Here is a 24255-nt window from a genome sequence, read left to right as displayed (position 1 = left end):
CGTCGCGGACGCCGGTCCTGGGGGTGCCAGAGGCGCCGTTTTTCCGACCGAAACTGGGGCCAGCCGAGGGGCCGTACCTTTCATTTGGATGAACCTGCGGACGGTGGATGACTGCCTGCAGCTGCATTGTGTGGCAGCTCCCCGTGTGGCCCTCATTAAAGTGACAGCACGGGTCAATGGTCACCCGCTTGAGATGGAGTTGGACACTGGCGCAGCGGTCTCCGTTATCGCCCATTTGACCGCATCAAGCAGGGTATACAGACCCTTTCATTAAGCGACACACAGGCCAGGTTGGCCACCTACATGGGGGAACCATTGGACATTGCAGGAACTACGATGACCCCTGTTTATGGACGCCAGGAGGGGCGTTTCCCACTTATCGTGGTGCGCGGCCATGGGCCCAGCCTGTTGGGTCTGGACTGGTTGCACCATTTGCGGTTGCAGTGGTAGCACATCCTCCAAACAGTTTCTGGAGGGTTGACTGAGGTGCTAAGACGATACCTAGGTGTATTCCAGCCCGGTTTGGGAAAAATAAAAGGGGCTGTAGCCCGTATCCAAGTCTAACCAGGAGCCACGCCGCGCTATTTCCGGGCGCACCCAGTGCCTTACGCCTTGCTCTAGAAGGTAGAAGGGGAGCTCACTCGTTTGGAGACTTTGGGTATCATCAGGCCCGTCCGTTTCGCTGACTGGGCAGCACCAATTGTACCTGTAATGAAGCCAGATGCCACAGTTCGCTTGTGCAGTGACTATAAACTTACAGTGAATAAGGCTTCCCGACTCGATCAATACCCAATGCCTCACATAGAGGATCTCTACGCGAAGTTTGCAGGCAGACTCTGGTCCACAAAATTAGATATGAGTCACGCCTACCTGCAATTGGAGCTGGACCCTGCCTCTCGGCCATATGTACCGATTAATACACACCGGGGCCTGTATGAATATACACGTTTGCCCTTTGGAGTATCCTCTGCCTGCGCTATTTTTCAACATGTTATGGAGGGCATTTTGAGAGGTTTACGGCGTATTGCTGTCTACTTGGATGGCGTTTTGATCACAGGGACGTCGGAGCAGGAACATTTAGAAAATTTGGAGGCTGTCCTTCGACGCTTTTCGGAGGCTGGAGTCCGTTTACGTCGCACATAGTGCGTTTTTCAGGCGAAGGAAGTAGTCTACCTGGGTTATCGGGTGGATCACTAATGTTTGCACCCCATCGCAGAGAAGGTGCGTGTGATTCAACAGGCCCCGACTGACACTTCGCATCATCGTTTATTTCTCGGCCTCGTAAACTATTACGGAAAGTTCCTCCCCAATCTGGCAACTATTCTGGCCCCATTGCATCTTCTGCTAAAGAAGAATCACACCTGGGCTTGGGGTCAGCCGCAAGAAACCGCTTTCCGACGGGTAAAACAACAATTGTCGTCGTCTGGGTTACTAACCCACTATGATCCTGGAAAGCCTTTGCTCGTCACATGTGATGCATCCCCGTATGGTATTGGGGCTGTCCTGTCCCACAAGATGGTAAACTGGGCCGAGCAGCCCATAGCTTTCGCCCACCGCAAACTGACTGCAGCGGAAAAAAAGTACACGCAGATCGAGGAGGGGGGCCTAGCAGTGGTCTTTGCGGTGAAATGTTTCCACCAGTACATATATGGCCGCCACTTCACTATCGTGACTGATCATAAGCCTCTCCTGGGACTTTTCAGAGAGGATAAGCCAATACCGCCCATTGCTTCCGCACGGATCCAGCGCTGGGCTTTGTTGCTCGCTGCATACGAGTATTCTCCAGAGCACAAACCATGAACCCAGATAGGGAATGCCGACGCACTGAGCCGATTGCCTTTATCGACCGGCCCCATGTCGACCCCCACAACCGGTGAGGTGGTTGCAACCTTAAATCTTATGGACACCTTGCCTGTCACGGCATCACATATCCGTGAGTGGACCACGACGGAGCCAGTCCTGTCAAAGGTTCGGCACATAGTCCTGTATGGTGGGCAGCGTAGACAGCTCCCAGGCGAGTTGCGGGCATTTTCCTCCAAGCTGTCCGAATTTCAGCAAGGAAGACGGCATCCTTTTGTGGGGGATGCGTGTGATTGTTCTGGAAAAAGGACAGGAGCTGATACTGAGAGACTTGTACAATGGGCATCCAGGTGTGACCAAAATGAAAATGTTGGCCCGGAGTTATGTCTGGTGGCCAGGCCTCGACACCGACATTGAGAAGGTGGCCCAAAACTGCTCCATTTGCCAGGAGCATCAGAAGCTTCAGCCGGCCGCGCCCCAACATCACTGGGAATGGCCAGGTCGGCCTTGGGCGCGCTTGCATGCGGATTTCGCCGGCCCTTTTCAAGGATCCATGTTCCTGCTATTAATCAACGCCCAGTCTAAATGGCTAGAGGTGCATAAGATGAGAGGCACAACGTCCTGCGCAACAATCGAGAAGATGCGTTTGTCATTAAGTACGCATGGCCTCCACGAGGTGCTGGTCACGGACAACGGCACTCCGTTCACAAGTGAGGAGTTTGCGAGGTTCATGAAGATGAACGGCATACGCCACATCCGCACTGCCCCTTACCACCTGGCTTCAAATGGCGGTGCGCGCAGTGCAGACATTTAAACGAGGCCTCAAGAAGCAGTCTTCCGGGTCGATGGACACGAGACTGGCTCGTTTTTTGTTCTCATATAGGACCAACCCCCATGCGGTGACTTTGGTAGCTCCCGCAGAACTCCTAATGGGCTGGAGACTTCACACCCGCCTTAGTATAGTTTTCCCGGACATTGGCGCAAAAGTACGCCGCACACAAGAACGGCAGGACAGGGTTTTTCTCAGAATCAGCCGATTCGGCAGTTTGCGCCCGGTGTCCCAGTGTTCGTTCGGAATTTTGCTGGTGGTGCCCAGTGGGTCCCTGGCATAATCTTTCGCCAAACGGGCCCTATCTCTTACCAGATGAAAGCCCAGGGTCGTCTCCAGCGCAAACATGTAGCCCATGTTCGGTCCAGAAGACTATCACTTCCAAAGATTCCCAGCCCCAGGAGCTCATTTACACAGCCACAGAGACCAGACACAATGGAAAGTATTCCTCACAATCTTCCTCTGGTGCCTCACTCAAAGCCTGCGCAGGTCGTAACAGAACCGCGTGGAGATAAAGACACCAAGATGACGGAGGCAGCAGACTCTGACTCCGAGATGGAGACACAAGACAGCTCAGAGGAGGAATCCTCGGGCCCACGGGTCGTGGATGGACAACCGTTGCGCCGTTCATCACGGAAGCGCCGGTCTCCATCTCGTTACACGCCGCCCGATCCAGCGCCTCGTGCAAATGGGGTCCGGCCTGCGGCAAAACGAGTCCGACGCCCTCCTTCGCCAGGGTCTTCGGTGGATTCTTTGGACTTTTGGGGGGAGGGATGTTATAACCTGCCTGCTTACCATTGGCTGGGGATTAATGACAATCCCACAATCCTGTGGGAGTATGAGCTTCCCCAATGAGGGGGGGCTGAGAAATCATTAGCAGATTCCCTGCATAAATAAAGCTGGTCAGTTTGGAACCAGCTAGAGAAGTTGTTGCTGCTGTTGTGTATATATATGTTATTGTAAATAAATGTTATTTCTTTGTATCCTGGAGACTCGTGCTGGATTCTTCGTGGCCCTCACAAAAAGGGGGAGACCCATCAACATTTAAGAAGTGTTCAGATGAGCACTTGAAATGCCATAGCATTCAAGGTTACTCTTCCCTAAATGTCTCCGACTGACACGTCCCCTTCCTTTCCCAGAATCAGATCCTGCGATGTCTCCTTCCTTTTCAACTTTAAACATACTAATGTAAAGAAGTTCTGAAGGCACTTCAAAAACTCTTGCCCCGTCTTTTTACTCTGTCTTTACATTATTACTAACTCCGTCTATTTTAGGATAATTGAAGTCCACCCCATTTTCAATACTCAATAGTTCGAGCACCGATTTAATTTCCCTGTAAATTTGTTTCTCTGTGCATTTCCCACTAGCTGTGGCCTGTAAAAGAAATCCTTTGTTGTGCAAGTTTCCATTTTTCTTTTAGCTATAATCTAAATATATTCTATCGTCAATCCTTCCTGGACATCCTCTCTCTCTCCAGCAATTAACACCGCCACCCCTCCTCCTCACATTCCTTTCCCAAACACCTTGTCATAGAATGGTTACTGCACAGAGGGAGGTCATTCACTCTGTTGTGTTCATGCTGGCTCTCTGCAAAATAATAATAATAATAATCTTTATTGTCACAAGTATGCTTACATTAACACTGCTATAAAGTTACTGTGAAAATCCCCTAGTCACCACCTGCCGGGGCCTGTTCGGGTACACTGAGCGAGAATTCAGAATGTCCAAATTTCCTAACAGCAAGTCTTTTGAGACTGGTGGGAGGAAACCGGAGCACCTGGAGGAAACCCACGCAGACATGGGAAGAACGTGCAGACCGACCCGCACAGGCAGTGACCCAAGCCAGGAATCGAACCGGGGACACTGGCGCTGTGAAGCAAATGTGCTAACCACTGTGCTACCCCTAAGTAATTCAGCTAGTCCCACTCTACCACACTTGCTCTGTGTCCCTGCAATATTTTTCTCTTCAGCTAATTCCCTTACGAAGGTCACAAGTGTCCATCTCGGGCAGCACGCTCCAGTTCATAGATCATAGAACATAGAACCGTACAGCACAGAACAGGCCCGTCGGCCCTCGATGTTGTGCCGAGCAATGATCACCCTACTCAAACCCACGCATCCACCCTATACCCGTAACACTACGGGCAATTTAGCATGGCCAATCCACCGAACCCGCACATCTTTGGACTGTGGGAGGAAACCAGAGCACCCGGAGGAAACCCACGCACACACTGGGAGGACGTGCAGACTCCACACAGACAGTGACCCAGCTGGGAATCGAACCTGGGACCCTGGAGCTGTGAAGCATTTATGCTAACCACCATGCTACCGTGCTGCCCGTACAGTTCCTAACTGTTTTCTGTGTAAAAATGTTATCCCATGAGTCAGCACTGGCTCATTTTCCCAATCACTGTCAATCAGTCTCCTCTGTTCTCAATCCTCCCACCAAGAGGAATAGCTTCCTTCTGTAGTGATCTGTATATCTGAATGTATGAAAAGTGCTGGATAGATAACCACTAGATGGCAGCACCAGATATATGTATATAAGGTAAACTCAGAGAGAGCTCCCATCTCTTCGTATCAGGAGTGACTAGTGAACAAAGTTAGAGATATAGCTTAGTTTGCAGGTGTAGTATATATATATATTGAATCTTATTTATCTAATCTACAGTTATAGCTAGAGAAGAGTGAACAAACTCAGTTAATTTAGAATCATTATTCAATAAACAGTATTTGCTATATTTGAAGACTTTGAGTATGACCGAACATCAAGCATACGACCATTCTGGCACAAAGCAATTGAGTAACAAGATATTACTAAATGTAATATAACACCCTGCATCTCCTCGGTCTTAAACCCTCAAAAATATACCGAACCCAGTCCTACCTTTTCTACAGCCAGGTCTCTGTTATTACCATTAAATCATATTCCCAGGAACCTATTTGTGCTTACAGCTCACCAGCCTTATTTAACCTGCTTTGTCCGCTTGCATACACGCACTGTAAACATGAATTAGAGCTTACTGTTTTCCCTCTTAGTCTAACCCCACATAATACCTTAGATATTGATTTTGACAAAAGCTAAGAGAAAAGGAACACAGCTTTGGCGACCCGGAATAGAAATTGGATGACCTGTGAAGTTTTCTTATATAACCCTAATCAGCTTCCATTTCGAAATGCCTGCACCTTTGCAATCTGGCTGGTACACAGGATTAAACTAATGTACAGATGTAAATCCAAGTTAACATCTGAAAGTTGTCAGATCACTGAGGTCTGATACAGATTAAGTGGTGCCTGATATGAATGGACAAGCGAAACACCAATGCTGCCAATGTAGCAGCCCGTGCGGAATGTGTGAAAAGCAAATTACTTCCAGTCGAGAAGCTCAGCGAAAAGCTACCACTGGAGTAGCTACCATGGCCAAAAACCTGCTTGAAAAACTGTAACAAGCCCAATCACAAAGTAAATCAGTATCCAATAAAACATGAGCCCTCTCTCCAGGCCGCCCCCTTGGCACCCTCTCTGCCACATTGTCCCTCTCAGGCAGAGGCCTCACCAGTCACACTATCAGCTGGCCCATTCTGCAGGACTAGCAACTGTTCCTAAGCCCTGTCTGCCCACCATGCCCCTGCTCCCATCCATCCAGCCCGCCGGTCAGGGTGTCACAACTTAATAATAATAATCTTTATTATTGTCACAAGTAGGCTCGCATTAACACTGCAATGGAGTTACTATGAAAAGCCCCTAGTCGCCACACTACGGCGCCTGTTCGGGTACACTGAGGGAGAATTCAGAATGTCCAAATTACCTCACAAGCACGTCTTTCGGGACTTGTGGGAGGAAATCGGAGCACACAGAAGAAACCTATGCAGACACAGGGAGAACTTACAGACCCCGCACAGATAGTGACCCAAGCCGGGAATCGAACCTGTGACCTTGGCGCTGTGACGCAACAGTGCTAACCACTGTGCTACCATGTCGCCCACATGTGTCACACCCAGAACCCACATCACACTGCAGCTACGCTCCCAGCAGACGCACACTTCCCTCTGTAGGACCTACCCACACATAAGACTCTAAGCATGGAGGCAATTGGTGGCACACGGTGACCTTCTCCACCACACAACCAGGTGCCATCCTGCCAGCGGGATAACACAGCTGCTGATGTGGATGCACATAGGCTGGAGGCATAGGGCCTGCTCTGGGAGGACCCTGCACAAGAGGAGCCTGCCCCAGAAGAGCAGGGCCAGATGGTGAGACTCAAAGGCCGTCCAACAGTGCGAGGAGGAGATGCAAAGGTGGCACCACATCAGAGCACGTGTACACCATCAGCGCCTGTCTTTCGAGGAGCTGCCAGACAAAGACTTTGGTTAACCCCTGCCTTCAGGATCACATTCAGCTGTCCGCCCTGGTGATCCCTGTATGTGTGCTGGATGTTCCATCTCACTGGCCCACATGTCCTTTGAGGTATTGGGTGGGAGTTCAGTTATGGAGATGGTGAGCGGTGACGTGATACTCACCGGGTTAGGCTGTCCTACATGGCGGCCTCACACCTCTGGCGCCGTTCCCTGCCGCCTCAGAAGGAAACCCCAGGTGGAACTTTCAATTGTCTTGGGTGCCCTGAAAAGGTGTTCAATAACGACTACATACGTTATTTTGCCCTGACCCCTACTTCTAAGCTATGTGCTGCACTTGTGTCTAACCTCGTTATTTTACATGGCCTCCCACACCTTCTAGGTGTGACCCCCCCAGACAGCACATCAGACATGGAGGTGGCATTCTGCATATCTCGCCCTCCGACCTCTAGATTCATGTGGGCAGAGTGCTGGCCCATTAGCATGTCCTGAATTGCTCCATAAACCGCGTCTCCAACAGGAGTGCTAACCGCACGCAAGTCAGTCCCGGTGTCAACACTTAAGACTCCCAAACACTTCAACAAGCAAAACCTGAACTATCATAAACACATTTAAAAAGCAATATTAAAATGTGATTTTAACTATAATGGGAAAATTTAACATTCCACAAATATAAAATTAGTTTTTTTTCTAGGCCAGTGAGACAGTTTAGGTGTAATTACAATCTTGGCGCAACATTAAAAACCCAATCACATCTCATTCAACAGATGTAACATTTCCTCAAGAGTTTTTACACTGAGACTTATAATGTAAGAGGGCAACTTCTCATCAGTTCAGTGATTTCTATTTGATTGCAGTCTGGGGTTGTTCAACAGCGCACCCTATGAGGGAAGCACAATATCACTGACAGAAACATCTGATTTGCAGTTAAATGTGCAGACATGTGCTGTCAGTTTCAGAGGAGTAATGATGTAAAATGCCGAGATTTACCCATCCTCACTGTCAAAATATCTTGACCATTATGTTAATACAATTGAAGTAAACATATGACTATCAAATTCGCAAGGTATCATACAAAAATTATGAAATCCAAAGTTTGAGTTCTACTTTTGTGGCTGCCCATCTTTAACTGTAATGCAGGTGAAGACACACACACATTCTCCTTTTCATAACAAACCAGTTCATAAAAACTTGACTACCGCATGTTTTATCCAATTATTTGAACCTTTCGTATACATTCAACTCACTGTGGACAGACAGACCCCAGGCACATAGACGAATTCTGCACCACATTGTCTCGATGCAAAGAAACATAGGAGTTGGGTCACTGTGCAAGGATATTGTCACTGTTAACAACTGCATCGTAAGTTAACTAATTTAATCAATTTTGGGGGAATTTTCGGCTTGTCCCTGTGGCATGTTTCTTGGTGGCAGGAGGCGGCCCGCTGTTGGCCGGAGGCGGGAATTTCCACCCGCTGCCCTCAATAGGATTTCCCATTGAATCCACCCTCCCGCCACTGGTTTCCGGTTCACCGGCAGCAGGACCGGAAAATTCCTCCTCTTTGCTTCATTATTGATGCATGCACTCATAATCCATTGGTTAGTTACAGTCTGATTAATTTGTAATGAAATTCCAGGAATGCCCTAATATCCTTGAATAAGTGCATGTGGCATACACTTCTTGGAAATCAAGGTAGGATCCCAATGTCTTGAATTAGCTGAGATACTTTACTTGTCATGTTCAAGACCAATGATTAAACAGAAGAAGGTAAGAAATAGGAGAAGGAGTAGACCATATGACCCCTCAAGCCTGCTTCACCCTACAATTTAATCATGTCTGATCATTTTTTTTCCTTTATTCTTTCATGGGATGTGGGTCACACTGGTAAGCCAGCATTTGTTGCCCATCCCTAATTGCCCTTGAACTGCACATTTCAGAAGACAGTTAATAGCTAATCATATTACTCTGGATCGCGAGTCACATGTAGACCAAGGTAAAGATAGCAGGCTTCCTCACCTAAAGGATATTAATGAATCAGATATACCCTTGTGACAATCAAAGCTTAATTTCATGGTCACCATTACTGAGACTAGCTTTATATTCATTTAATATAAATTCCATCAGTGGGATTTGAACCCATGTCCCAAAGAATTTACAATGACATCCCCTTTAATCCTTCTGATATGCCTGGAGATTAAAAACCTATCTATCCCAGCCTAGAATATACTCAGCAATGGAGCATTCACTAGTTACAGCCTGCCAACTTGGAAATGCCCCATTTATTCCTCCTCTCTGCTTCCTGTCAGTTAACCAACTCGCTACCTATGCAGACATATTCCCCCCCCCCCCTCACCCCCCCCCCCCCCCCCCCCCCCCCCAAATTCCCTGAGCCCTTTTCTTGAGTTTTAACCTTTAATGTGACAGCTTATTAAATGTCTTTTCAAAATCCAAGTATATTACTGCTGGATCCCCTTTATCTACCCTATTAGTTACATCCTCAAAACAATCTAATACATTTGTTCAGCACAATTTCCCAATTGCAAAACCATGCTGACTCTGTTCACAATGTGTTTTTCTAATGGCATTGTTGAGTCTCCTTAATAAGCGATTCCAGCTTTTCCTGAAGATTGGTGTCAGGATAACTGGCCTGCATTTCCTTGTTTTCTTTCCCCCTCCCTTCTTGAATAGCAGCATCACATTTGCTAACTTCTAACCCGCTGGAGATGTTATATAATCGCAGAGATCTAGGAAAATTAGTGCATCAACCATCTCTGCAGCTACCTCTTAAGACTATCAGGTCCCTGGAGATTTGTCAGCTTTTAATCCCTTCAGTTTTTCTGACAATCTTTCTCTGCTGCTATTAATGACATTACATTTTTCAATCGTATTAGACCATTGATTACTCTATGTAGTTTGTGTCTTCTACTGTGAACATAAACACAAAATATTTGTTAAATATCTCTACCATTTCCTCGTCCCCTTTAGAATTTATCCTGCCTCTAATGAGCCTATATTTACTTTAGCTACTCTTCTCTTTTTATACACTTTTAAAATATTTTGTAATCTGCTTCCATATTCCTGTCTAGTTTAATCTCATTCTCATGTTCCCTCTTTAATCAACTTTTTGGTTTTTGAAACTCTCCCAATCCTCAGGCTTACTATTCTTCACAACAATAGAAACTTCTTCTTAAAAGATAATACTATCCTTACTTCTCTAGTCAGCCACCAATGGATCTTCCTGAGATTTTACTTTTAATAGAATGTATTTTGTTGAATATTTTCAATTGTCTCTTAATTTCTTCTTAATGGTTAGCTACTGTCATAACTTCTAGTCTGCTTAATCAATATATTTTAGTGCGTTCTCCCCTTATAACTATATAATTGACTTTGTTTTATTTTAAGTTCTTTTTTAAGACTCAAGTATCCTGCTCCCAAACATAATATGAAATTCAATCGCAGCGACCAACAGCAGCAGAGTAGGTCAGTGTCACGTTTGGGAGCTGGAACCCAGGAAGTACCTCAAAGGGAAAGGCCCCTTTGGAGTGAGTTTTGTGTGAATGAGGAGACAGGTCCTGGGAGTATGGGGCATACTTGGTGGGAGAACCTATCTGACATTCACAAGAAAAGTTTAGGTAAAGCACGTAAGCCGATGGCAATTGTGTCCTGCTTGGCACAATTGCGAGGTACAGAGGAGATTGTCAGGACGCTCCGAGCAGAGTTGGAGGAGAAAAACAGAATGAGCAAAGTGGATGTCGGGGACATTGAAAAGGAGAATTTAGGATTAAGGCAACGACTGGCAGATAAGGATAGAGAGGTGGATGATGCCAAGAGGGCACATCAGTCTTGTCTAGTCCATCTCAGCAGTTCTCAAGTTCAGTATGAAAAAGCCTAACAAGATGTGCAGCATGCAGTCTTGATAAGAGAAGAGTCAGAAAAGCAGGTAGAGACACTGAAGAAGCAGTGTAGCGACCAAAAGGCAGCTTTAAGGGCACTCCATGCTGCCACCACCGAACAAAGGCAAAGCACCGTAAACCACGCTAAATGTAGGAAGCAGGTTGCGCAGCTGCAATCTCTGCTTTCTGTGCACAATGGCTTCCAAGAGACATTTGGAACACAGCTAGAAGAAGAAAATGCCCCAGATTGGCAGGAATTAAGTGAAACAGCGCAGCGCTATGTTCAGGGAACATGTGCGCCAACAGCGCAGCAGAAAAGGAAAGTGCCCCAACCCCCCACAGATCAGAAAGCACCCGTACCTATGAACTCAGTCACCACCCAACGAAAAGCAACCGCAGAAGGCGCACCCGAGATCACGTAAACCACCCCCTTAACCGTGACACAACTAAGGGACGAGTGTGAGAAAATCACCCCGTTCCTCCCCACTTCAGACCCCCACCAATTCTTCTCACGAGTGAAACAGCGGGCGACCATGTACGGCCTGGATGAGCGAGAGCAAGTTAAGCTCACAGTTTTGAGTTTAGACTCATCGGTAGTAGCAGCCCTCCCCGACCCACAGAACGTTGGAGGAGGCACCCTCGAAGAGATGCATACAGCTATTTCAGACGTGATAGGGTAAAACAGAGGAGACCCAGTCGAAGGCCTAAATAAGTGTAGGCAGAAAAGGACCGAGCACCCCACAGCATTCGCAGGAAGGCTGTGGATTCATTTCACTGCCGTTTTTGGTGATTTAGACCGCGCACATTTAACCCGAGATAATATGGTTAAATGGACCCGCACTATCATCTCCCACGCCACAGATGCAGGACAGAATGTCTGCTCCAATTATGACCCCTCAGAAGAGGCCCATAATGAAAAATAGGTATTGAAAAGATTATCCCGTGCTTGGGAGCAATCTGTCCACGGCAAGAACCCCGAAGAAGCTCAGGCTGCAGCAGATATTCAGGCAGTGAATGCGCACCAAAACCCCGCATGGGTAAATGAGGAAAAGAACAGCCCCCCCCACAGAAGTCACAGGACTGTTATAACTGCGGACAGTTAGGGTATTTTGCTAGGGAATGCAGCGCCCCGCAGAAATCTCAGAGAGGCCAGCAGACAGGCACTCTGACCAGGAACAAAGCAAAGCCAATCCACATTATAGAGACGCAGTCAGGACAGACCAATGTGGACGGAACAGACTGACAGTGTTCTGGCTCCCCCACTTGGGTCTGTGACACCCTCTGGGACACATCCGGGAGACCGGTGGTCACGGCGAAAATTCGGGGAAAGCCCATAGAATTACTCTGGGACACAGGAGGGTCCCGCACAACCATTAATTCCTCCACTACACCACAGGCAGACACGTGGCCCACTACAGCCACAATAACACTCAGCGGATTTACAGGCCACTCACAGCAGGGACACATTACAGCCCCTGTACCCATCCAACTAGGGAATATCTCCACCAGACACCCCGTTGTTTTAGTTAATCTGCCCCGCACAGCAGAACACATACTGGGCATTGATTTTATGAATGCCCACAGCCTGTCGTTCGATCCAGTCAATCAGTGTGTCTGGCGAATGGCAAAATCAGACAGAGCACCCGCAACGCTCACAGTAGGAGAGTACGCAAACAAGATTAGCACAGTAGGCAACTATTGTTTTGACCCGACCACACTTAGCACGGACACACAGGTTAAGGCAGTATTGAACAAGCACAGGCCAGCATTTGCCAGTCACCGGCACGACTGCGGCAGAATGACTGGACAAGTTCAAATTACAGGACCTGACCCGAGACTTCAGAGACAATACAGATTTCCCCTAGAAGCAGAGGGAGTAATTGGAAAAGTTATAGAGAGCTTATTAGAGCAGGGTGTACTTAGGACAGTAGCCTCGACTAATAATGCCCCTATTTGGCCAGTGAGGAAGCACAACGGATCATGGCGCCTGACCATTGATTATCGGGAACTGAACAAAATTACCCCAGCAGTAGCCCCTATGGTAGCAACAAGTCCCGAGACCATGCTCAAGCAGGGACTCCACTCCAAATATTTCACGGTATTAGACATTAGCAACGGCTTTTGGACAATCCCATTGGCAAAGACGTGCCAGTACAAATTTGCCTTCACATTCAAAGGACAGCAGTACACGTGGACATGCCTCCCACAAGGATTCCACAATTCCCCCTCCATTTTCCACCGACAGCTGGCAAATGGACTAGAAACATTTTCCCGACCCGAATGTCTGGTACAGTATGTGGACGGCCTATTACTGCAGACAGACACCAAGGCAGAGCACATCACACTTCTGTCTGAATTCCTGGAACTTCTGAACTCAATCGGATGTAAGGTTAACCCCAGAAAGGCCCAAATATTGGAGAATAAAGTGATGTATTTGGGTATAGTCATCACACAGTGATCGAGTTCAAAAGAATTGACTCAATCGTCAAATTGCCCCTTCCCCAAAATGTTTCAGCCCTCCGGTCATTTTTAGGACTGGTTGGGTATTGTCGGAACCATATCGATGGTTTTGCGACCAAGGCAGCCCCACTATCAGACCTCCTTAAGAAAGGAGTCCCTTGGGAATGGCTTCTGCAGCATACAGAGGCTGTGGAAGATTTAAAGAAAGCCCTTAGCGCAGCACCTGCGCTACAAGTTCTAGACCCACTCTCCCCCTATGCAATTGAGGTAGAAAGCACAGATCTGACCCTCTCGGCCGTGCTCCTTCAGGAACGGCACGAGCAGCTACGACCAGTGGCTTCTGCCTCACGACTGTTAGACCCCGTGGAGCAAGGATTTTCAGCCTGCGAAAGGCACCTGCTCGCGGTATTCTGGGAAGTACAATACTTTTCTTACATTACCGGACTCAACCCCATCACCATTTTGACCGAACACATCCCCACACAGTTACTTTTAGACGGACGATTAAGTGAGCCAGATAAGAGCAGCTAGGTGGACACTTCTGTTACAGGGACGGGACATAACAGTTAAACGGATCAAGACACACACATTTTTAGCGGACAACTACAGTATCCAGGACAACCCCATTAATGCGAAATAGTAGCCCCCCTTCACAACACAGGACCCTTTATTGCTAAGACGGCCCCCAGGAAGATAGGGAATTCAAGCCAGAGCCCCCAGCACACAGACACATGCACCCCTTGAAGATATATGTGGACGGTTCATCCACAGTTTTAGATGGCGAACGCACGATAGGATGCGGAATTTATGTGGAAGATGCGCAGGGAAGCGCACTAGAGGAGTTAGCATTAAAGTTGCCTGGTCACTTAGGCGCGCAGGCAGCAGAGCTCGCGGCCATAGCATACATAGTGGGCCACCCAGATTCGTTCCCCAGCCCAGCAGACATATATTCGGACAGTCTGTATGTCTGTAACAGCCTCACAGATTTTCTACCCCTGTGGAGGACAAGAGGTTTTGTCTCTGCGGACGGGAAGCCCCTTCCATCAGCCCCATTACTCCGCCATTTCCTAGAGAAGGCAAAGGATAGGATGTATGGCATTATCAAAGTTAGAAGCCACCATAGGTCATCCCCCCCTGGAAATGTGAAAGCCGACACACTGGCTAAAGCAGGTTCCAGGCGAGGTCATTTTTGGACACCCCCAGCCAGCGCACCAGCTAGCGCCCCTGTGAGTTGAGTCCATGTCTCACAAACGAACATAGAGGATTTAGACAGGCACAGAGGCAGGACGAAAATCTCCGGGAGATTTTAAAAGGAAACTTTGTGGCCCAGTACGACAAATTCAAACACGCTTTGACCACACATGAGGGTGTGATTATCAAAGACAAGTTGTATGTGGTTCCTGAGAAAGACAGGAATCAAATCATTGCCTTATTCCATGATGGTCATGGACACCAAGGGATCGACCCTACCACAGCCCACCTTAGACAGCTCTGTTGGTGGCCCAACTTAAGAGACGATGTAACGCACTACATCGAGAACTGTTTAATTTGTGCACAGAATAATCCGGAGAGGTATTCAAAGAAGGCACAACTAGCCACACTCGCCCCGTTAATGGCCCCTGGACTAACCTCCAGATCGATTTTATAGGTCCATTGCCCCCTTGCAGGAATGGCTATAAATATGTTCTGGTGGTCATAGACACGTTTACGAAATGGGTAGAGGCATTCCCATCTCGAACAAACACAGCAAAGACAGCCGCAAAGATCCTGACCTACCACATCTTTACTAGATGGGGACTCCCCAGAAGTATTGACTCAGATCAGGGATCTCATTTTACAGGACGGGTCATGAAGAACGTCCTGACCATATTCGGCATTAAACAAAACTTCCACATTGCGTATCACCCCCAGTCAAGCGGAATAGTGGAACGCATGAATCGGACTCTAAAATCGACCCTTAGAAAGACGGTCTAGGAAAACAATTCAACTTGGGATTCAGTGCTCCCATTCGCACTTATGTTTATATGAAACACTGTTTCAGCATCAACAGGTTTCACCCCACACACATTCATGACCGGACGCCCTATGAAAGGATCTGAATTCCTTTTAAGACTCGACATGACCAGCCCTCACACACGAGAGAGCAGTAAAACAATTAGTTGAAACTGTAAGGTCAGCTCAGTTAGCAGCCGCAGTAAAATTGGGTAAGAAGAGGAAACAGAGCAAGGCTTGTTTCAACAGGACAGTCCATACTACAGAATTTCAGGTTGGGCAACAGGTAATGTTATCTGTGTATAACTCCAGCACGTTTTTGGCCCCAAAATGTTCTGGCCCGTACTCAATTTCGGACAAAATCAGCCCGTCAGTATATAGGATCAAGTACCCCAACGGTAAGACTGCGTGGTTCCATATTAACCAGTTAAAGGCAGATGGAACACAGTCCAACCACTCACACCATGTCCTGCTAGATGCAGCAGAACACCACGCCCCGCCCACAAGAGACACATTTCCACCCTCCCCCTCACAGACCAGTTCCTCATCGGACTCGACCTCAACTCCGCCCATTGACTTCAGACCATGCCCCGAAACGCCCACAAGCTGCCACAGCAGAGACAGGGACTGTGACTTGGACGACAGCCACAGCACGCCTCTCTACTGCCCTGATACAACAGACCCCACACACATCAACTACGACACCGACTACAGTGATTTGAGATCACTTATATTAAAACTCCAGACCCACACCCAAACCCACTGCCCAACTATGACGACCCAGAAAATGTTCATTCAAATTTAGACCCCACGATTTGGCACAGGGACAATTCTTGGAGACTTGTCCGAAATGACGAGAGTGACCCCCGGTCACATAACGCTAAAATTGCATGCCTGATCCATACAAGGGTATGGGATCCGGGAGAAGAGGATGACTCTGAGTCTGACTCCCGAAACGGCAACCCCTTTGCGACCCTGTTCGCAGAGAATGAAGAGAATTGAGGTGTCCAGATGATGTAAAAAGAGGAACCGCTTGAGAAATAAACGGTGTCCCTACTGATGGAAACGGCACGCATGTTGGTGACGTTTGTTTGTATGTTAAATGTTTGATTTGGAGATTGGCCACTCGGTTTTCAGCTGAAAAGATTGTGACCACCTCACATGCATGTTAAGTTTATCCGCAGATAACTCTGAGAACTTGACTCAGCTGCAATGTCTGGTGCCCAACTTAATGCTTCACCCTTCACCCCACTAGGAGCATCTTGGCTCCCCTCTTTTTTTTTTAGGTGCCCCTCTATTCTGGGAATAGAGGCTACAAATTCACAATGAACACATTCATGTCCGTTGGTTGCAGGTCGCTCAGGCAGTGGAGAAACGGCATTGAGGACCCACCCTGTCTGAGGACCCCCCTCTGGTCAGCTAAGCTCGGGTACAGCACAGCACGCCCTACCCGGGGATTCCACCCAAATATTACCCGTCACGGCCCATACGCAACTCATTCGGATATCTCATTTCTAAAGTTTGGTTTCATTTTTGTTTGAGGTAGCCCTTCGGCTGCCATTCCTTATGCTATTTACATCCAGGAACATTGGGATGATAAATCACAAAACCTGCGAGATGGCTCGCAGTAGCACAGTTGTTAAGTGTATGACTGGTCCTAAATTCACTTTTGAAAAAAATGAGGGGAGTCACAGGGAGTGACTTGGCCATTCATTTAAGGGACAATTGGAATGAGAGGACAGATACACTAACATTAAAGGTATTAAACGAATTATTGACAGATACTATGCTTGATCCCATAGCTTTCGGACGTTCGAAGGAGGGATCAGAGCAAGATCAGCAATACAAAAGAACAGACAGAAGAGAAGAAAGAAGGCCGTGATGAAGAACTATATGTTTTCAGTTATTGTTTTTGTATTTTTGCGCGCGGACGGAAAACCCTTTTTCCCCTATGACCCCCGCCGTTTATGTTTCCCAGACACCAACTACTCAAAGCCCAGTAATGAACAGCAATGACCAGACCTGCTGCACAAAATTCATGAACTGGTACTCCCTTTCGTATGTCATTGAATCACTTTTGATGATAGCAGTTCTCTGTATTGTAGTGCAGACACTCAGGTTAAGAAAATGGAGAAGGAGAGCCTCCCGCTCTTGCGCCTCGACCATATACAGTGTACAATCCCCTATTTTCGGCTTCCACCAATCCCCCCAACCCCTTGATGTGTAATGAAGGATTTAATTTTGATTTGATGTTGTAAATAAAGACCTTTCTGATGTATTGCAATATTCTGAGCTCAACTGCCAAGCCAGAAATGGAGTTTAATGATAATGTTTTAGGGATAGGAAGATAGAATGTTTAAATGTGTAAGGGAGTGTAGTTTACAAAGGATAGTTAGAGGTTCCCTAGTAATGCATGTCCCCTTTGACGTAGCATCAACCAGAGACTGTTAGATAAAACTTTTGTGCCATAGTTGAGGAAAGTGTAGAGGCCATGGGACTAGCTGAGATCAGGGAACACAAAGACACCGAACTTGGGTGATCCTTCATGATTTCTCGTGAGGATCACAAGGAGGGAGTGTAGCCACCTGGGGTGACCACTGCCCAACACAAAATGGAAGATTGCAAGGAATGCATGGAAATTGGACATGTTGTAAAGCAAGCAGCTTGCAAAGCGCTTGTATATTCAGACTACTGCAGAAACCAGTTTTGACTGCTGCAGAAACCAGACAGCACTGTGAAAAGAAACCAGTTAACATACTAATGAGGCGATACCGGGCGATCCCCAGGCACAATGGAAACAAGTTAAACACAAATCGATACATTGAATGGAAGGCCAGACTTTTCGGCGCCAAAGAAGTCCAAAACAATAAGTCCCAAGAACCGCCCCAGTGATCGAGGAATTGCCCCGTTATTGGGGAATTCAAATCAATCGATTGGGAAGAGACCCAATCGATTGCGAGAGTATAGAGGGTCCGCCCAGGTGGGCGCAAGACCCTGAGAGGAGTATAAGACAGAGACCGCGACCCCAGCTCTCTCTCTCTGCCAGCCTCTCCTTGACCAGCCAGCCCTCCCAGCAGAACACCGTTGCAGCAGACGAACCTTGAGGAGGAGAGGTCTGGACAGCAGCCGCCAACACGCAAGTGTCATACAACGCACGCTACGAGAGTAGACACTCCTGACCCCCTTTAGTCCATAACTACTGGAAGCCTGCGGACCCAGGACAAAGCTAGAGGCCGTTGTTCCCTGATCCAGCAGTCCCCTTATCCAGATAAGTATTTGGTCTATTAGTGGTAGGATTAGCCTAGTCTTATTGTTTTATATGCATGATTAGTAGATTACTGTAATATAATAAACGTGTCTTGTTTGAACTTACTAATTGGTGTATGAATTTATTGCTTTGAACTTGAAATTGAAACTTGTGGCGGTATCTTAACGATACTTGGCGACTCCAAAGCTAAGGAACGAAACAGAGCCAAATTGAGTGTTAAGCACACTCACCCAGAATGAGCAACAAGACCAATCAATTAGTCAGTGAGAGATCTTTTAAAGTGAGGGTACGGTATATTCATGTGGGTGGAGTTCAAGGTTAGCACAAGAGGCCAAATAAAGGGACACCCCAATAAGTATGAGGCAACTGAATGTCAATCTTATCTCCATTGTGTTCTCCTCTTTATGCTGAATCTCGATGCTTTGTTCCCGGCTCACAGGTCTCATACCATTGAGATTCCAGATAGAGGGAAAGCTGCAAAGGGCATGCTCATGAAATGTATCACTTCAATCTGTTCCCACATTCACAATGATGAAGCCTGCAGGCTGCCTTGTTAATGGCTCTCATCCAGATGAGGAGAAGAGGGGCCCATCGCATGTTGGCACAGGACCAGGAGGATCAAGTGCCGGAGCAGCAAGAGTCAGTAGGGCCTCAAGAAAGTCAAGATGCTGATGAACAGGGCACTGCAACAAGGAGCACTGGCCCAACCATGGGCATATCTAGAAATGAACATCAGACAATGCTGGGCGTGCCTTCATATGTCCCAGAAGGTGGCTGCTCACATCTGCCAGCTTCTCTAGTATGGTCGCGGCTGCAAGGACTCTGGAGGAGTAATGAGGAGCTCCTTGCCTGCATTGAGTGAATGGCTGTCTGAGTGTCATTTACATATTGTGCCAGGACTTTAAACCACATAAGGTAACGGTGAGATGGGCGATATCCTGATCTCCCCGCCACGAGATTTAGCATGTCCTTAAAGAGCTGAACAGCAGAAGATTGTTTGTGTCCACCATCCAGCAGAATTACGCTGACTTTCTCATCAGCCACAGGACCTAGACTCTAGGGAAGATCCATACAATTAAACAACTTGTGAACTAAAGCAAGCATGCAGGAACAAAATGAATGAAATTGTAAAAAACTCACCACATGGAGAATCTTATTTTCAGTTTCATAAACTGTGCAATCCTACGGGGGGGGGGGGGGGGGAAGAAAAGGGATAATCAGTTAGAACATAGAACATAGAATTTACAGTGCAGAAGGAGGCCATTCAGTCTATCGAGTCTGCACCAGCCCTTGTAAAGAGCACCCCACTTAAGCCCCACACCTCCACCCTATCCTCAAAACACAGTAACCCCACTTAACCTTTTTGGACATTAAGGGCAATTTAGCATGGCCAATCCACGTAACATGCACATCTTTGGACAGTGGGTGAAAACCCACGGGGAGAACGTGCAGACTCCGCACAGGCAGTGACCCAAGCCGCGAATCGAACCTGGAACCCTGGTGCTGTGAAGCAACAGTGCTTGCCACTGTGCTACCGTGCTGCCCATGGCCTCATTTCCCTAAATCAAACAGCATATCGTACTTCTTAAGCCCTGACGCTAGTTGCAGAACATTAGTGTTCACTTCTTCTCCTAAACTATTGCTTTAGTTAGCCATTGACCCAGTTTAAAATAAATGGTCTTAATGTATAGTGAGTGGCAGCGAGAGAGATTCTGGATCAGCAGATAAAACATTTGTGTGCTGGATTCATCGGAGAATCACCGATGACCTCAGAACAAAAGGTTGATTAATGTGACCTCACAGAGTCAAAACTAAACCAAAAGATTTAAGTTCTTTGAGTTAGCATTATTTTGATGGCCCTATGACAGGTTGCATTCTAAAGGCATTGAAGTATTTGGGGTGTGTGGAGCACAGGTGGCGTTTTCCTTTAAATCAGTAGTCATTATTAAACTATACAAGTACCCTCTTAGAAAACAACTGTAACCTATTAAAAGCATGTTTTGATTAGATTGCGCAATATCAACCCAAAGTATTTACTGTTGATGAAGATAGACGTACTGCTGCCCGTGCCAAGTTATCACCTCTCTGTTCCATTAGAAATTTTGCACCTCGGGACAAAAGCACATGGGCGGGATTCTCCCCTACCCAGCGGGGCGGGGGGTCGCGGCTGGATGGAGTGACGTGAACCACTCTGGCATCGGGCCGCCCCAAAAGGTGCTGAATCCTCCGCACCATTACGGGCCAAGTCCTCACCTTTAGGGGCTAGGCCCTCACCGGAGTGGTTTGCGTCCTGCCGGCCGACGTGAAAGGCCTTTGGCGCCATGGAGCCGGGGCCAAAGGGACTCCGCCGGCCGGCGGAAGGCGGCACACGCACAGGAGCGTCAGCGGCTCCTGACATCATCCCCGCGCATGCGCAGGGGGGGTCACATCCGCCCGCGGATCGGTGGGCACCGATCGGGGGCCAGGCCACCGTCGGGCCACCCGCCGGGGCCAGATCGCCACAGCCCCCCCCCAGGACCGAGCAGCCCGCCTGGTCCCGTTGGTAAGGGAGGCAGCAGCGGGACTTCGGCCCATCGCAAGCCGGAGAATCGCCGGGGGGGGCGATTTCCGGCCCCCGCCGAATCTCCGGTGCCGGAGAATTCGGCAGCCAGCGGGATTCATGCCGCTCTCCGGCGATTCTCAGACCCGGCGGGGGGTCGGAGAATCCCGCCCCATATATTGATGTATGATCTAATCTAAGGTACAAATAATAGGTAATGCTACCCCAATGGGACTTTTACCCTTTTGTCCAAAACCATTCTCCTGTTCTGTTTCCCACGAGCTACAAATGTTCTGCATTTGGTTGTTTTGAGCCGAAATGTTATTTGGATGCATCCTTTTGAGAATCACTGGGCTTCTGTGTCCATGACCATTAAGGCTATCGGTAAGATAGTTCATTTGGATAGTGGTGGCGTTGGACGCGGAGAAGGCCTTTGATAGGGTTGAGTGGGGGTATTTGTGGGAGGTGCTGGAAAGGTTCGTTTGGGGAGGCGTTTGCCAGGTGGGTGATGCTGTTATATAAGGCCCCGATGGCGAGTGTGGCCACGAATAGGAGGAGGTCGGAGTATTTTTGGTTATACCGAGGGACGAGGCAGGGGTGTCCCTTGTCCCCCCTGCTTTTTGCGCTGGCAATTGAACCCCTGGCCATGGTGCTGAGGGAGACGGGGGATTGGGGGGGGCTGGTGCAGGGTGGGGAGGAACACCGAGTGTCGCTCTATGCGGATGACTTATATGTGGCAGACCCAGTGGGGGGAATGCCGGAGGTGATGAGGATTCTCAGGGAATTTGGTGATTTCTCAGAGTACAAGCTCAACTTGGGGAAGAGTGAGCTATTTGTTGTACACCCGGGGGACCAGGAGGGGGGGATTGGTAGGCTCCCACTAAAAACGGCGGAGAGGAGCTTCAGGTACTTGGGGGTCCAGGTGGCCAGGAGCTGGGGGGGGCCTTGCATAAGCTAAACCTCACAAGGCTGGTGGAGCAAATGGAGGAGGAGTTCAAGAGATAGGACATGTTGCCGCTGACTCTGGCGGGTGAGGTGGAATCAGTCATAATGACGCTGCTCCCAAGGTTTCTGTTCCTGTTCCAGTGCCTCCCCATCCTTATCCCGAAGGCCTTTTTCAGGCGGGTTAACAGGAGCATTACGGGGCTTGTGTGGGCGCACGGGACCCCAAGGGTGAGAAGGAGCGGGGCAGGGATAGGGGGGGCTGGCGCTGCCCAACCTCTGTGGGTATTATTGGGCTGCCAACGCAGCGATGGTGCGTAAGTGGGTAATGGACGTGGAAGGGGCAACATGGAAGAGGATGGAGATGGCGTCCTGTGTGGGCACGAGCCTGGAGGCGCTGGAAACGGCGCTGCTGCCGCTCCCTCCAACGAGGTATACCACGAGCCCGGTGGTGGCGGCTACCCTCAAAATTTGGGGGCAATGGAGACGGCACAGGGGGGAGGTGGGGGCCTCGATGGGGTCCCCGATATGGGGGAACCAGCGGTTTGCCCCGGGGAGCATTGATGGCGAATACCTGAGTTGGCACAGGCAGGTGTTAGGAGGTTGAGGGACCTGTTTGTAGACAGGAAGTTTGCAAGCTTGGGTGAGCTGGAAGGGAAGTTCAGGCTCCCCCCGGGGAACACCTTTAGGTACATGCAGGTAAGGGCGTTTGTCTGACGGCAGGTGGCGGAGTTCGCTCTGCTGCTGCCTTGTGGGGTTCAGGACAGGGTGCTCTCGGGGGTGTGGGTTGGAGAGGGGAGGATCTCGGCAACCTACCAAGTGATGCAGGAGGTAGACAAGGCCTCGGGGAGGAGCTGAAGGGTAAATGGGAGGAGGAGCTGGGTGAGGAGATTGAGGAGGGGACGTGGGCGGACGCCCTAGGAAGGGTGAACTCCTCCTCTTCTTGTGCAAGGCTTAGTCTCATACAGTTTAAGGTTCTGCATAGGGCTCACATGACCGGGACAAGGATGAGCCGGTTTTTTGGGAACGAGGACAGGTGTATTAGGTGCTCAGGGAGCCCAGCAAATCATACTCATATGTTCTGGGCATGCCCAGCGCTGGTGGAATTTTTGAAGGGCGTAGCAAGGACGGTGTCGAGGGTGGTAGGATCCAGGGTCAAACCGGGCTGGGGGCTCGCTATATTTGGGGTTGCAGAGGAGCCGGGAGTGCAGGAGGCGAAATAGACCGGCATTCTGGCCTTTGCGTCCCTAGTAGACTTTGTTTTGGGCTGAAGGGACGTGTATATATGTTCTTTGCTAATGATGGGCGTTAATTTACTTCTTTTTTGTATACATAGGGGGGGGGTTTGTTCTTTCTGTTCTTAGTATTTTCTGTTATTGATATTTTGTGAAAATTTTAATAAAAATTATTTTAAAAAAAAAGATAGTTCATTTGAATGGCATTACACTACTTGTGTTGACAATGAGAAAATTTCATGAAACATGAACTGGCAGAATGTATGGCGTGATTCCATTAATCTCTGTGTATTTGTAAACCTTGACAATAGGATAAATGCCATCTCCAGCTGCCGAGTGTTATCCTTGGGCCATCCAGGGATCCTGCCGAGTTGTTGTTACTCTGCACCTGACACCTGGCATCAGGGCTAGAATTTGTTAACTGAGTCTCCAACAAATTTTGAAAGCCAATTTTGAAAGCCAAATGTTTTATCATTTTCAAAACAAAGCAATATGTCGCCTAATGCAGCAACAATAAAACATAGCCCTGCAGATTTCATGGAATCATTGGGCGACACTCTCCGTTCGAGAGACTATGGGTGGATTTCTCCGCCCCGCCGCACCAGATTGCTGGTGCGACACGCCGTCAGGATTCTCCGTTTCACCGGCTGATCAATGGGGTTTCCCATTGCGGGGCAGGCCTAGCCCGTCGGGAGACCCCCGGCCTGCCGGCAAAACGGAGCATCCCGACGGTGGAGAATTCTCCCGCTGGAGTTCAATTTCAGCTGATTTGCACTCCCGCTGAGAGCGCAAATCAAGAAGCAATTCCCAAACCTCAGCCATGCGCAAGGATTGCAAGTGATTCCCAAGGGAAACCCGCTATTGCGCCACGATAGCGAGGCCCCGCAGCTGGCCAGCCCCGCCCTGCATCGCAAATCAGCTCCCCTTCCCTGGATTTTCTG

General features: G+C 48.6%; 1 protein-coding gene across 6 annotated transcripts in view; it reads right to left on the bottom strand.

The window, feature by feature from the left end:
- Positions 1 to 24255, bottom strand: part of si:ch211-26b3.4 (connector enhancer of kinase suppressor of ras 2) — an 824630-nt gene that overhangs the window by 466346 nt on the left and 334029 nt on the right. For all 6 annotated transcript variants that reach the window (XR_005457712.1, XR_005457711.1, XM_038775303.1 and 3 more), the window contains exon 5: positions 19739 to 19780. Coding sequence is in view for 4 of the 6 variants with exons in the window: in XM_038775303.1 (XP_038631231.1) it covers positions 19739 to 19780 (42 nt within the window). In the remaining 2 variants the exon portion in view is untranslated. The remainder of the gene's footprint in view (positions 1 to 19738; positions 19781 to 24255) is intronic.

The sequence above is a fragment of the Scyliorhinus canicula genome, chromosome 17 (genome assembly GCF_902713615.1).
Source record: "Scyliorhinus canicula chromosome 17, sScyCan1.1, whole genome shotgun sequence".
Taxonomy (NCBI): Eukaryota; Metazoa; Chordata; class Chondrichthyes; order Carcharhiniformes; family Scyliorhinidae; genus Scyliorhinus; species Scyliorhinus canicula.
This window is presented reverse-complemented; position numbering and strand designations above follow the sequence as displayed.